Raw genomic sequence first — 14,370 nt, forward strand, 5'->3', positions numbered from 1 at the left:
CCCTCCACTTACTTTTCATTAGTTTTCCTGACAAGTCCTTTAGTGCAGAAGAGGGGCTGTTTCTGTTTGATACTGTTAGCCTGGAAGATTCTTGCTGTTCAGCTGGAACAGAATGGGTCCCTGCCTCAGACTTCCCAAGACGAAGTACCCTGGCATTATTGCTATCGTGGCTTGACAGCAAGTAGTTCTGAATGTTGCCAGTTCTGTCATTCAGGTCTGTTGGTACTGTCTTGGTCATGAGCAGATGGACTGTGCTGGAATCCTCCAACCTCTCGTCAAGCAATCCAGTTGGAGAAGATACTGTGGTTTCATGCTGTTTTATTGAGGGAGACACTGGCTCTGCCAATGAACTCTGTTTAACTGTGTTCAGGCTGTGTGCTCTTATGCGGGACCATGTTGTGGAGTGAAAGCTTTCAGCCTCTAACCAGAATTTAACCAAATGTTCCATTCTACGCAGTTCCATAAACTGGATAAAATAAGGGAGGGCAACACTGTCCTGCAGGACTTGTTCAAGAGTCTTTGAAAGGCTTGATTTGGTCTCTTGAGCCTGAAAATTCAGACATGATCGGCCTAAAGAAAAAGCATCCAAGAATTTATACAATATTCCATTATAACCAGTTTGGCAACTGATACACAATGTGCCAAAATGCAACTGATAGAGAGAAGATTCTGAAGTACCCATATACATTTTATGTAAAATGCATTTCCTAACCAGAAAGCAATTGGAAAGTGGAACTGTCTGCCATTCAAAAAATATTTATATCTGATCAGTCCACTAAAGTTCTCATCCTATTGTTAGATGGGAAAAAAATGATTATTCAGCCAATGTATCAAATACATGGGCACAAAGAGGTCTTCAGCAACTAATCTTTACAGCCATTTGCTAATGCATGCCTAGATCATATGAGATGGGAGCAGGTGAAGACCAACCTCCTTACACAGTTGCTTGCTCCACCTTCTGCTACCTATGTTCTATATTTTCACACAGTAAAAATCCATGAAGTCATAACTACTGCCTGAACTTTCCCCAAACCAATGCACATTTAAAATACTCTGAAGATAGGCCAGGAGAATACACTGATAACACTTTAGCAACATTGAACACTCAAGCCTTCCTCTGCTCACAAGCTGAGTCATCATCCATCAGTAAAATCAGTCTGTAACAGGCAGCGGATGGTACAGCGAGCAGCGCCAAAAGGGCTCTAGAGCAGCATGTTTGTTGAGCATCTGACAAAAAGAGGCAGTTCAACATAAAAATCTCCTTTTTCAGTAATGTTTACTACTTCACGTTCTAAAAAGCTTGACCCACAAAAAAGTCTATTGGCTTGTGGAGTCAATCTAAATGGCATTTTGCCTGCTCCATACAAGCAGCCTGTTTGATTCAGAGAAATCAGCTGTGAGAACTCTGCAAGATTTACATTAGTTACCTTGGCTTGTTTAGATTAAAACAAACACAATAAGACTTTTATAGTGGCTGCCTTGTACCCTTCAACAAACCTGGTTGTCCTTTCTGACCCAGAGGATGAGGTAGCTGGAACGCACAAGACACACACCTGTTCTTCTGCATTTTCTGGCAGGGATACAGAGCAGGAAGAACACAGCCTTGGTCCCCTGTTTAGACCTTACTCTACTATCCTGATAACCTGTTACCAGATCCATTGGCAGGGGCTGCTGTTGTAATTCTATGTAGGAGGCAAGCCACCTGGGTTTTTAAGTGTTTTTCTTTAAGCTCTTTCTTGCAGTAGGTGCTGGATTCTACCCTGCCAGCAGCTATAAGAAGCACAGCAAAAATGAAGTGGTCTCTGGAAGCTAGGGATTAGTCTCTTATCAGCCTTTCAATGTTTTGATTCTGCCCCCTACAGTTACAGGCTGGCAGCCATCAATAGTGATGCTCTACGGCCCTAGCTCAGAGAGAATGGCAAATTTAAGCCTCTGTGAAGGTTAATACAATTTAAGAACCTAGGTATCTAAGCTTGTCTCCCCTCTGGGTCTGGTCCAATGAAGTTTTCCAATGCCTTAATAAAAAAACCTGACACTGTCAGAGTAGTTTTACAAGTCTAGTACAAAGGTAGTGCTTGCAGCACAAACTGCCACAATGTTTAGTCTGCAGGAAAAGGACTGTTTGTGAACTTTTCTTTGAAGTATAATCTGCAGTCACCACAGCCAACCTAAAAATCCATGTCCAGAGAGCCCACTGGTGATGAAAAGAGCTCTAAACAGAAAAACAAAAGTGAGCGAATTGGAATTTAATATTTACACATGTATTAAGCCTAGAGATAAATTAACAATACACATGGAGGTAACCTACTCACAGAAGGAACCTACAATGGAGGAATTTAGGAGGGGTCCTACTGGAACAGACCATACCCCATCTTAACCTCTTTGACAGAGCCATCAATAGGTTTTTACAGGAAGGTGCAAGACTTTTACAATATACTTAACTGCAAATAACTATTGAACAGGACACATTTCCCTTTGATCCTAACAGGTAATCAGTATGCTTTATACTGACTGGCTAGCCCATGTTATTTTGACCTATGTAATGTAACTTAGATACTAGTCTTGTGTCTTACCTAGATCTCCAAAATGTGCAGCCTCCATGTGACTTGGCTGTTTCTTAAGAGCAGCTGTTCGACTGCGAGAAAAAGAGTCCATGTTGGCGGAGATGGCATTAATTGCCACATGGCTTGGTCCTGCAGCCTCCAGCAAGGCATGATTTCTAGTGCTTCTTTGAGGGGAAGGCGGTGGTATTGCAGCTGGAACCAAAACAATGATTAAAAGGAAAAAAATGTGCAAACTTTTCTATATAGTATCCCATGCTAAGTACTATGAGCTGAGTTATACTGTTAGCTCAACTACATTCTTATTACAAACATGCCATGTGTAGTGTACATGTCAGTCTCTGCTTAATAGTCTGACCAATGCAGGGATACTAGAAATAAGTGGGTTCTTAACACCAATTATAAGATCATTTAAGCCCAATTGCAGCGGTACCCATTTATATTACATTTGTTCAATAGATAAGGACTCTATGTTTAAATTTACACAACAAATGTTACTCCCATGAGCAAAGGAAACAATGAGAAGCTCATCTGAAGCTGTGACTAAGTATTAATGTATAAATCTGTTGCAGCAGTATTCTGATAAGGATTATACTGGCTGCTTGAATTTGAAGAGAAATGAGACAGAGGATAGTTTCCTCAGAAGAAAAAAATGTCTGTCATAACAATAAAAATCTTCTGCTGCTTAAGTGTAAACAGAAAACAGGAGGCAACAATGTGCCAAGATTCATTCTGGAGATTTCATGGATACAAAATTTGACTAGGATGCTGTGCAAAGAGATCCACCTCCCTTATTACATAACAGTGGCTTTTACTGATGTGTCAAGAAAACTTGTTTCAATTGCTTTAATTCTTTACGTCTTTTATATTTGCAATATCTAATGACACATACAGACTGGGAATTAAACTTAAATGCCACAGCAACAGTAGCCTTAGACTCAATGGTACCGTGAGCTGATCTCCTAACCTAAATAGGACATCCTGTTTTGTTTTGATGGCCCTTTTTTTAGATGCAAGAATACTAGAGGTTAGATTTTTTCTTGTTCACTTAATTATCAATTACCCATTGAGAATTTGCAGTTTATTTCCTATACTTTTAATCTATGGCTGCATGGTTCTGTTTAGCTAAATGAGATACATAGACACTACAGTCTAATCCAGAGTACTCAACATGCGGCCCCCAGCCCACTTGAAAGTGGCCCATGGTGCAAGTTGGGTTTACGCGGAGCTCAACGTGCAGCCTGCGGGTGGAATCCTTTGAATATGACCTCCAATGTGAACACACTCCACAACGGCAAGTCAATATAATGGCCTTCTCTTGATATGCCTTTTAGCAGTTAAATTCCTGGACTGTCATTGCTCATTAAAACTGCTGTCAGGTAGTTGGAAATTGGGTAAATATTGCATTTTATTAATAGCAGAACTAACCTAAATGGGGTCTGTGCGTTGTACAGTCTTGCCCGTCAGTGTGAAAGAAGCTATTTACATATATTTGCATGCATATGCAACCACACTTAAGTTGCAGCCCTCGGCATGTGCTGTATCATTCTGGCCCCTGGGGCTTCCAAAGTTGAATAGCCCTGGTCTAATCTATAACTTTGGGTAAATCTAGTCTCCCTTTCTACTTGTTTGAATGTGCATAACTGAATAAACCTGAACACAGGACTTGTTTCTGGCAAGCAGTCATTGGAGATAATTTGTAAGATACATGGAGGTTGTCCTGGAATTGAAATAGTTGGGACTAAAATGCTGCTTGTTATTCTTCAAGAAGCTTTTGGTATGAATTGCAGACAGGAACAGGAAATATGCTCTTCCAACCTTGTGGAAAGAAGCCAGTTGTTTGGCTGACCACAGCAATGGAAGACTATTTGCTGGATAACAATGTACAGAAAGAGAGATCCATTTTATAATGATTTAATCTTTCTGATTTAGATTTAAGGCTCCTAGCTTTATGATAAGCAGAACTGAAGATTAATGAACTCTAAGGATGAAATACCTATTCTAGAATTTCTAGACAGCGTTAAATCTCTAACCTCATATGATGCAGGTCACTGAATAGTGGTCTGCCAAACAAGGAAGCTGCTCCCATTTTGCTCAACATTGGACGTTCTTGTTATGTAATAAACTGTATTGCATTTGAAGTTTTCTTTTAATTTTCACAGTGGTCATGCCATAGCCTGTGTTGAGCAATCTGTGTTGAGCATAAGTAGTCATGACTAATAATTGTAGGGCATCCTGTTAACTTGATTAGGATGATTTTGCTTCAAAAATAAATCGAATGCTTGTATATTTTTCTTAAAACCCAGATAACACTTTACAAAGTACTGAAATAAAGTTATATTTAAGGCACATAAAAGCAGCTAAATTATAGTAGCGATAACTAAAAAGTGAACATGTTTAAACTGAAAAAATACATTGTTGTTTTTCCATGATTAATAGGCTATACAAAGTGCTGTCAACAAATCAAGGAAAATTTTCTATATTGAGTCATGTCCAAAATTTCTATACTATTTAGTGTACTGTTAGGGTCTGCTCTTTCTAAACAAGATTTGGATCTCCACTCCACTGGTGTAAATGTGAAGTCACTCCAGATTTAAATATGGAGTAATTCTGTAATTCAATTTACACTAGTAAAAGAGAGATCAGAACCCTGGCCTCCTGATCTGTGCATTAGGCAATGCAAAGCTGTCACATTATCAAAACAGCAAAATAAAATACCAGAAAAAGCACCCAAAATACCTCAGAGAGCAATCTCCCGCCGATAAGGAATAATTGCCATTTGCAAGGTGATTGGATATGTATTGAGTTTTATGATCACTTTGAAATAAAACCCCAAAAAACAATTAAATAACTCCATGCTTCCACACCAGGTAAGATGGTCATTATCAGGAAAGATTAGTTTTCAAATTACTATAGGCCACCTGGAGACAAATTAGCCTTAAAAAAAAAAAGTACAAGGTATATTCCTCTTTAGTGATAAGGAAATGAGCAAATGGGTACAAACATATGGCAGTGTTGTGGATTGTATTGTCTTTCCATAAAGTTCACTAAATCTTGAGCTTACTTTTAATTGCTTTCACATCTGTGGTCTTCTCTTGTTCTTTGCCTTTCACTGTAATATATAAAAGGAAGGAGTTAAAAGTTATAAAATCTCAAACTCAGGGATTTGTTGGTAATAAAAGTAGTAAATAAGCTTTTTATTTTAATATTATATTTGCTGTTTTCAAGAAAGTATGTGAAATTTTTAGAATAAAAAAAATTACTCACCAGGTTTAAAAACTTAGAAATATTCTATCTTCAAAGGTATGGTAAACAAAACTCAAAATAGAATGCCTTCACTACTTAGTTTTCTTGGAATTGTCATTTTAGCCCTCTAATACACAGTATGGATTCTACAGATGTTAAGATGTGTTTAAATAACCAAGTAACCAGTGGGAGGGGACGGGGTGCGCAGGCGGTTCCCCAGAAGCCGGTACACACAAGGACCCAGCTTTTAAACTCTCACCTGTCCCTCTGTGCTGCTGCCTCTGATACAGAGAAAGAAGTGTGGCTGGAGGGGGGGAGGACGGCTTCCTGGGAGCTGGCACATTGGCTTAATGGGAGCTTGCATGTAACCATGAAGGCTGTTAAATCAGGAACTATAGAACATTCATTATTGGATCAACTTCTGCTAGTGAGAGTGATAAGTTTTGAGCTACACAGAGCTCTTCACTCAGGAAACTTAAGGTGAACCAACAATGTGAAATTATGCATGCAAATTAAAGCATGTTATGCCCTCATGTGAATACACTCAATCGGGAGTAGAGCTGCTATAGTTCACTAACTGAATCTTCCTCCTCAGAGCATCTACATGGGGATTTAAACATGGTTTAATTTCATACTTCTCTAGCTGATTCACATTAGTTTTCCTGAATGTCTTCATGTAGACACATGCCCATAGTGAACTCATTTTTCAATCATCCAATCTTACCTCACAGTAGCTACATCAGTTGCTTATATGGCATTAATACACATTAAATATTGTCAGTGTTGCAGAGGAAATGAATAGAAGTCAGCACCTTGTGACAAACCAGCTTTCCAGGAGCAACCACCACTTTGTGGACCAGTTTGGGAACTTTAGACTAATTGCATTCACTGCACAGAAGCTTTTATGCCTGTCCTCAAAACAGTCTCTGATCAGAAGGTAGCACCTTCTTTACTAAGCTAAGGGTGCCATCCAGACTTCCAGCATTCACAAGATCATGCACTTTGCACCACTGCAAAAAACACTAGTAATCAATGATGCTTTGTGTGTGCATTCCATGCATAAACACTGCATGGTGCACATTTCACACAGCATAGTATAAGTCACAAGCTCTTACATAAAAGTTATCTCAAAGTTAGTTATGGTGTACAAGTGCATGGAAGATTTCCATTCTTCAGTTCTTGTGGCTCTATTCAAACAGGAATGCCACCAATTAAGAATGGCAAACCTCAATCTCCCTTCTCGCTGCTGAGGAACAAGAAACATTCCACTGAGGAACAATCCCAGGAATATGACTTCTGTTCAAAAATCTAATAAACTTAATAACAAAATTATTTGGTGACTAAGGCTTATTTGATCTCTGTGGCAAAGCAAAAGAAGTCAATCTGCTTGCAGACGTTGAGCCAGTCTTAACGGAAATGAAAGTCTCTCATTGACAAAGACAGAAAAACCTGCCTTTTATACTACTGTAAGGACCTGTGCATTTGCTAAGGTACTGTTGGAGCTCTTTGATTATATTTAAACATCCATTTATTTGGGGGGCCATATCCTGCCACTGATGTACAGACAGAGTTCACCACTGCCTTTTCATTTTTTAAGCTTAACCGAGATATAGTAAGCACTGGTTTGAGTTTATTTAGAGGGATTTTATTTAGAGGGAATTAATAATTTACCACCCTCCCCAAAATGGTGATTTAAAAAAAACCCAAATACTAGAAACTTAGTGCATCTTCATTTAAGGTACCATCACCAACTTTAATTTGACCCCTGCATTCATGCATGGGACAAGGTGATTATCCTAGGATTGGTGATCCCTATTCTACAGAATACAAAAACCGTAGAAGAAGAAAAGGAACCTGCATGCTGTTTCACGTAGAGCACATGCAAGAAAAGCTTCCTCATCTAGTCAAGTAATTTCTTCACCGATTTCTTTCCTGCAGTTTGCATTACTGCCCAAAAGAATATTAAGTTTCTTCCAACATCGTACTCTTAGTTAAAGTATATGGCAAATTTGTGGGAATTCAGAGATCTCAAAGAGTACCTCAATCATTTCTCCTTCACCCCATATTCTAACAATTCACAGATGGTATTATCTAAATTTAATATTTGGATATTTGCACGTCCATCATCTGCAGCCTTATTACAGCGCTGACTTACTAAAATAGTTAGGAGATTTGACTTTGATTGTCGTGGATGTAAGATTTCACAGCTTCTTTCTGTCAAGTTAGGAATCATTTACACCAAGTTCAGATGTAACTGGTGTGGTTAGCAAGAAAAAAATAATGGTTTAAATCTCATTTAACTTATGTTTCATATAATTTAAAACATCCTTTGGCATTTATGGTGAACATTTAGGTTATATGCTCTTTGGGATCACAAACACCTCAAGTAACACCTAACCTTAATTATGGCACCAAAAAGGAAAGCAAGTGATGCAGACAGTGATCAAGAAGCTAAAAGGAGGAAAAAAGTTGATTACTTTTAGGCAGAAAGTTGAATTATTGGATAAGCTTGCAAGCGGCTGTAGCGCGGCATCACTAGTGAGAATGTACGGCATTAACGACTCTAATGTGTGTTATATTTTTTAAAAGGACAAAAATATAAGGGACAGTGTTTCTGCAAGTGCACCAGCTTATGCGAAGGTGTCATATGTGAGTTGTGACCCCCAAATTGAAAAAAAATGGAAAAGGCAATAAGCATATGGATTAAAGACATGACACAGAAATGAGCACCTGTGAATGGTGCTGTAATTTGAGAAAAGGTTTTTTTGCTTCTGGAAGCATTTTGCACAAGCATCAGATGGTGAGGAGGGAACATCGTGATAGTGCAGTGTCATTCACCACAAGCAAGGGGTGGTTTGACAAATTTAAAGAGGTAAAGTTTACATAATGTGAAGTTAACAGGGGAATCTGTGTTAGCAGACCATAAAGCAACACAGGATTATCCCTTGCAGTTTCCCATCACAATGTTCCTTTGCAAACCCACTCCATTAATCTTCCCATCCTAGAGGAACAGTAAAATTTGCAGGAAGCGAGTTCAAAGAACTGTTGTGAGTGATTACCTTTGAAGCTGAAGTTGTTTGATGACCATACAATATTATCTTTGTGTTTGAGTTTGGCTGGAAACCTACTGCTGTGAAGTTAAAATTGTTTGTTGACTGTGAAACAGCAGGCAATAAAACACTCATTTTGGACAATAAGTTTGTTTTTTGTTGCGAAAACCCCCACCCCATCCCACTCCGTATTCACGGATTTTGGCATTTGCAATTATCTCTAGAACATATCCCCCACAAATGTGGAGGGCTTCCTGTAACCAAAATAATTAAGACTCAAAATTAAAAAGGAGTCAGGATTTTGAAAACATGCTTATAACTTCTAGTTCTGTCCAATTAAATATTTAAATAATTATTCACAAGATAAAATTTACAGTGAAATCTTATTTGGCCTTTACAGGCTGAAAAAAATACACACAAATAGTTCACTCATGGAACACTGGCCTTGAAAATCTTCCAAGTACAATCTATAAAAATTATAACTACCAGAATCAAGTATTTAGATTGAAAATATGAACACATTTTTAAACAGCTCTTTCTCCATATTGAAATACTTTAAACGGGCATTTCAAACTCCAGTTATATAATTGTTTTGCACAACAGTCAATGCAGCATTATAAGTCTGACAGCCATTAGAATGGAAAGTATAAATAACAGACCCATGAATTGGCAACTCAGCATTTTATATTTATGAAAGTGTTCGGCACTTTCATTTTGGAACAGAGTAATTCAAACCTTGATTAAACAACTTTAAATTTTTGTTTTCCACTTTTTATGTAGACCCTCTATTTATACATGGTTGCAGATATTAAAATATTTAAAATAACTAAATTTTACATAGATTATTGAACATTATTATCCAGATAAAAATTGTCTGGCAAATCAATACATATCTCTTCTACCTCAGTAATATTTAACTTGTAATTTGTTACACTGCATCAAAGTACCATAATTCTCATTCTCCCTAAAACATTCCCAATACTTGCTCCACCAAGTCCAGTCTCAGCTATTTCTAGCAACAGTTTCCCTTGTCTTCTGTTGTCTAATTGCTTTAACTAAAAACTGGTAATTGTTCTTCCATGCCAACTTCTCTGTAAAGGTAAGCTGTTATTCTTTAATCCTCTTGAAGGCTAAGATCATGTGTACTGTGTGTTCTTACCTAACTATTCTGTAATACAACTTGTAGTTCAAATTGTCAACTTTTAAGTGGTGACTCGGGATGCCTAAGTATTCTAGTAGATATTGAACCTCTCTACTCCAGCACCCTCGGGACCGACCCGTGTCAAATCAGGGAATTTGCCTAACCACAGGAGGTAATATTGTGTAGCAGCATTACCGCAGCATTTCCACTGCTTACTGGGCTCTTAGAAGACCTTTGGGATAAATTAGAGCTAACTAACAGAACAAAACAGAGCCAGGCCTGTGGCTGTAAACAAACTTTGTGGGACCACTGGAAACATAGCCACACCCATGTTAAGTGGACATTAGGGATGTGAAAGTGTAACCATGTACATGGTTAACCAATGAGAACTGGCAGGGGGCTATTGCTGGGGTAGCAGTTACCAGGTACTGTACCTGATAAGCATTACCTAGTAACGGTGATGCTTACCAGGTAACCAGTTAACTGTTTACATCCCTAAGTATAATCAATAATCTCAGATCCCTTGAGTCATAGAACTATCAAAACTAGTATCCCTCTATTTTACATTTGAGTATTCTTCCTGTAAGAATATCTTTGCTGGATTTAACTTGTTTCCATAGCCATTTATCAAGTCAGAGTACCTGTTCACAATTCCCTTTATTGTTATTTCATACAAGAACCTAAATAAAAATAACTGCATACAAAAATATTTCAATGTGCAGAGTTGAGAACATTTTGTATCTGACCAGTAGCTCATAGCTGATCTATATTAGGATTTCATGCTGTTGTCCATAACTATGGTATTTGAGCACCTTCTCTGTAATAACTGATGCCACAGCAAAGTCCACAGTGGACTGACTGCATAGCATCTCTGGAACTTCTCCCATGAAAAGTGGGGGTTAAAACTATTTTTCCAGGAATGCCACATTAATCCTCAATGAGGGAATTAGTGCTGCTATTTTAGCCTTGAAATCTTATAAAAAGTGTCAAGTACTTTCAGTTTTAGGTGAAAAATATGAATCCGGCCAATTAATGCTGCTATCTTCTCACTCTCCCAAAACAAAACAAAAAAATGCAGTGTGTCTCCATTTTTCCATAATAAGACACTTTACAAGAGACTCATATCAGCCCCTGAACTGTTGTAGAAGCTCTTGAAGGAATGATAGTATTGCTACTTGAACTACAGTATTATCACAAGGCTGGCAAGACTTATTTTCACATAGACTGTCTAACACAAACTAAAACATCTGCATTCACTTCCACATTTGAAAGTTATTTCCATTAAAAAAAAATCTAGCCTGTGAAAATTAGTAGTGTTAAATAACATTCATTTTATAATGATTCAGACCACTAATGGCAACAGGATTATTTTATTTTCAAAGAACAAGGAAATGGTAATACTATAAAATTGACTTGTAAAAAGTAAAACATATTCTGCTTTTAAAATCCTGTATTTTAAATCATGTAATTTCTAATTGTCTTTGTTAACTTCTGGTTTAGTGTTGCCAACTATCCTTGACTAAATGCCATTGCCATAAAGGGCATCTGGTCTGTCAGATTGGGAGAGCTGGCCAACCTATTTTGTCTATTAGCCATTTTCAATCATCATTCTTATACCTGCATTTTTGGGTCAGGTACTGGACACATTTACTGACTAATTGGAAAAACAGTTAAACATTGAAGACACTGCAGATTGAAAAATAGCCTGTTATAGAAAGCTACTGAACTCAAGGAATTCTAGGAAGTACATAATGAGCTCCCATAGGAGCTGAGTTCTTGGCACCATTCAGCATCAGACATTAGTCCCCAAATACTAATAGCATGATGAAAATATTTTTACCCAGTCAAAATATAAGCATCTCTGATTGTATATTTTGAACTGAAAAATGCAACATAGTTAGTCCAGGTAAAAGTAAGGTTTTATCCTTTGTCTTAAAGTGATTCATCTTTTGTAAATGAAATTATATAGAATGGCTCATATTGTAAAACTCAGAATGACATTTAGTTCAAGTACTGAAAAATAATACTTAGTTTCTTTACCTCATTTTTCTTAACACAGCAAGGGTTAGTGACATTTCCTGGGTGATGTAACTTCTCTAGAGTGATTATGAACTGAGGAATTTAGCATCCATGTTTAAAAAAACACAAACCTCACCCTTCATGTTTCAAGTGACTTAAAACCAATTCACCAACAAAATCTCAACCATTAACTCAATGATTACTTGTACTCATTGCACTAAGTGAGGAATTAGGAAACTAGGATTTTTAAAATATTAATATCTGAGTTATGCTATGTAACTTCTTTATAACAACAAATAAGCTCTTTGGGACAAAGACTGACCATTTGTGCTTTTGTGTACATTTAACACAATGGACGCTCATTGTGCTTGGGGTTTTAGGGGTATTTACTGAAAGCAGAGCTGACAGGTCCTCCTCATTTGGAGCTAGAATCAGTGATGTCAGGCAGGTGGTGGTGTTTTTTATTCTCTTATTTGATGGTTGTTTGCATTACAAGCTTCAAAAAATACTTAATAAGAAGCTTAATAGTTTTGAAGTCTTCTTAAAAGACTATATCATATACTGGCCCTGGTTACATGAATTTGGAGAAGAAATGGGTGTCCAGAGAGGACAGAATGTGCAGACCACTGGCAGCCTGGCTGTATGGAAGAAATGGGGCCCAACTCCACAAGCCCCTGTCCAAGGTCCTGCTTCCTCCTTTCCACCCCAAAGGGCAAAAAGGCTTGGGTCCACGTATCTACATGCCCCCAAGAAAGAGCAGCTTCTTCCCTGGTACCTAAGCCACCCATATCCTCAGGCCTCCTGTCCCCCGCAGTGTCCACACCTTTATTCCCCCTCCTCAGGCCTCCTGGCCCCAAATGTCCCTCCCTCTTCAGGCCACCTGCTTCCATATCCCTCCCTCTTCCCCCCCTTCAGGCCTCCTGCCCCCTCCATGTCCCTCCCTCTTCCCCCCCCTCTTCAGGCCTCCTGCCCCCCCCCCATGTCCCTCCCGCTTCCCCCCCCCCTCTTCAGGCCTCCTGCCCCCCCATGTCCCTCCCGCTTCCCCCCCTCTTCAGGCCTCCTGCCCCCCCATGTCCCTCCCGCTTCCCCCCCTCTTCAGGCCTCCTGCCCCCCCCATGTCCCTCCCTCTTCCCCCCCTCTTCAGGCCTCCTGCCCCCCCCAATGTCCCTCCCTCTTCAGGCCTCCTGCCCCCCCAATATCCCTCCCTCTTCCCCCCCTCTTCAGGCCTCCTGCCCCCCCCAATGTCCCTCCCTCTTCCCCCCCTCTTCAGGCCTCCTGCCCCCCCCAATGTCCCTCCCTCTTCCCCCCCTCTTCAGGCCTCCTGCCCCCCCATGTCCCTCCCTCTTCCCCCCCTCTTCAGGCCTCCTGCCCCCCCCAATGTCCCTCCCTCTTCCCCCCCTCTTCAGGCCTCCTGCCCCCCCAATGTCCCTCCCTCTTCCCCCCTCCTCAGGTCTCCCGCCCCAATATTCCCTTCCCACCCCCACGCCAGTCCCGTCCCTTCCCCCAGCCTCCAGGCAATGTTCCCTCCCGCCAGCTTTACCCCCACGTTCTTCCTCCTCAGGCCTCCCGCCCTCCGCCCCCCCGGCCCCGCCAGGCTGCCGGCCGGGCCCTGCCCTCACCTTTCCGCCTGAAGAAGGACATGGTGCCGGGGGAGGGGGCAGCGGGCCGGGCTCCTATGAATGAGACTCCTTCCTCCTCCTGCCGCCGCCTCTCCCGCCGCCTCTCCCTCCCGCGGTGCCGCCAGCGGCCGCCATATTGTCAACAACCGCCACCGCCAGGCTCCCTCTTCCGGGGGAGCGGAGGAGAGGAGCGGGAGGGAGGCGGAGCTCGTGAAGCATCACGGGAAACCGCGGGACGGCCATGCCCGAGGCCTCGTGCCCTCTCCCAAGATGGCTACCCGGGCGTCGGGCCGCCATGCTAAGTACGGGAGAGACAAAGGGACCCAGAGCCAGTAGCCATCTTGGATAATGGCAAAATGCCCCGGCAAAGGGGGACCTAGCAGCCATTTTGGATAAGGGCGGAAAACTCCTGAGAGAGTGAGGCCCGGTCAGCCATGTTGGATAAGGGCAAGAAGCCGCAGACATGAGGAAGGGGGGTTTAATCCCCATGTTAAAGGCTGGGGGCGGGAAGGAAAATGTCAGTTTGGCCAATGGGGCAAACTCAGCCCTTATGATGCAGTATTGGCTGTGCTGTGGCGTCATCAATGTACCAACAGGCTGCATCAGGACCCCATGATGTCATGCCCAAACGTCATAATGCTGAGATGTGATGTCATCATGGTGGCTTATCACTGTGTAGCCCACTGTGCACTTAGACCACTGACAGCCAGAGATCAGAACCAGGAGCCCTACAG

At 40.8% G+C, this 14,370-nt stretch overlaps 1 protein-coding gene across 2 annotated transcripts in view; it reads right to left on the reverse strand.

The window, feature by feature from the left end:
- AKAP10 (A-kinase anchoring protein 10) overlaps nt 1–13,993 on the reverse strand; it is a 35,402-nt gene extending 21,409 nt beyond the window's left edge. Inside the window, exons 1-4 of one of the 2 annotated variants that reach the window (XM_006138680.5) lie at nt 13,637–13,993; nt 5,626–5,673; nt 2,574–2,756; nt 13–570 (exon numbers count right to left, since the gene is read on the reverse strand). In XM_006138680.5, coding sequence (XP_006138742.1) covers nt 13–570; nt 2,574–2,756; nt 5,626–5,673; nt 13,637–13,658 — 811 coding nt within the window. In that variant the 5' untranslated portion in view covers nt 13,659–13,993. Of the gene's footprint in view, nt 1–12; nt 571–1,485; nt 2,213–2,573; nt 2,757–5,625; nt 5,674–13,636 lie in introns of those variants that run through there. The other variant, XM_075904645.2, reaches the window with a different exon arrangement.
- Nucleotides 13,994–14,370: the final 377 nt, after the last annotated feature.

Source organism: Pelodiscus sinensis, chromosome 21 (genome assembly GCF_052426305.1).
Source record: "Pelodiscus sinensis isolate ZL-2025 chromosome 21, ASM5242630v1, whole genome shotgun sequence".
In the NCBI taxonomy this organism is placed as follows: domain Eukaryota; kingdom Metazoa; phylum Chordata; order Testudines; family Trionychidae; genus Pelodiscus; species Pelodiscus sinensis.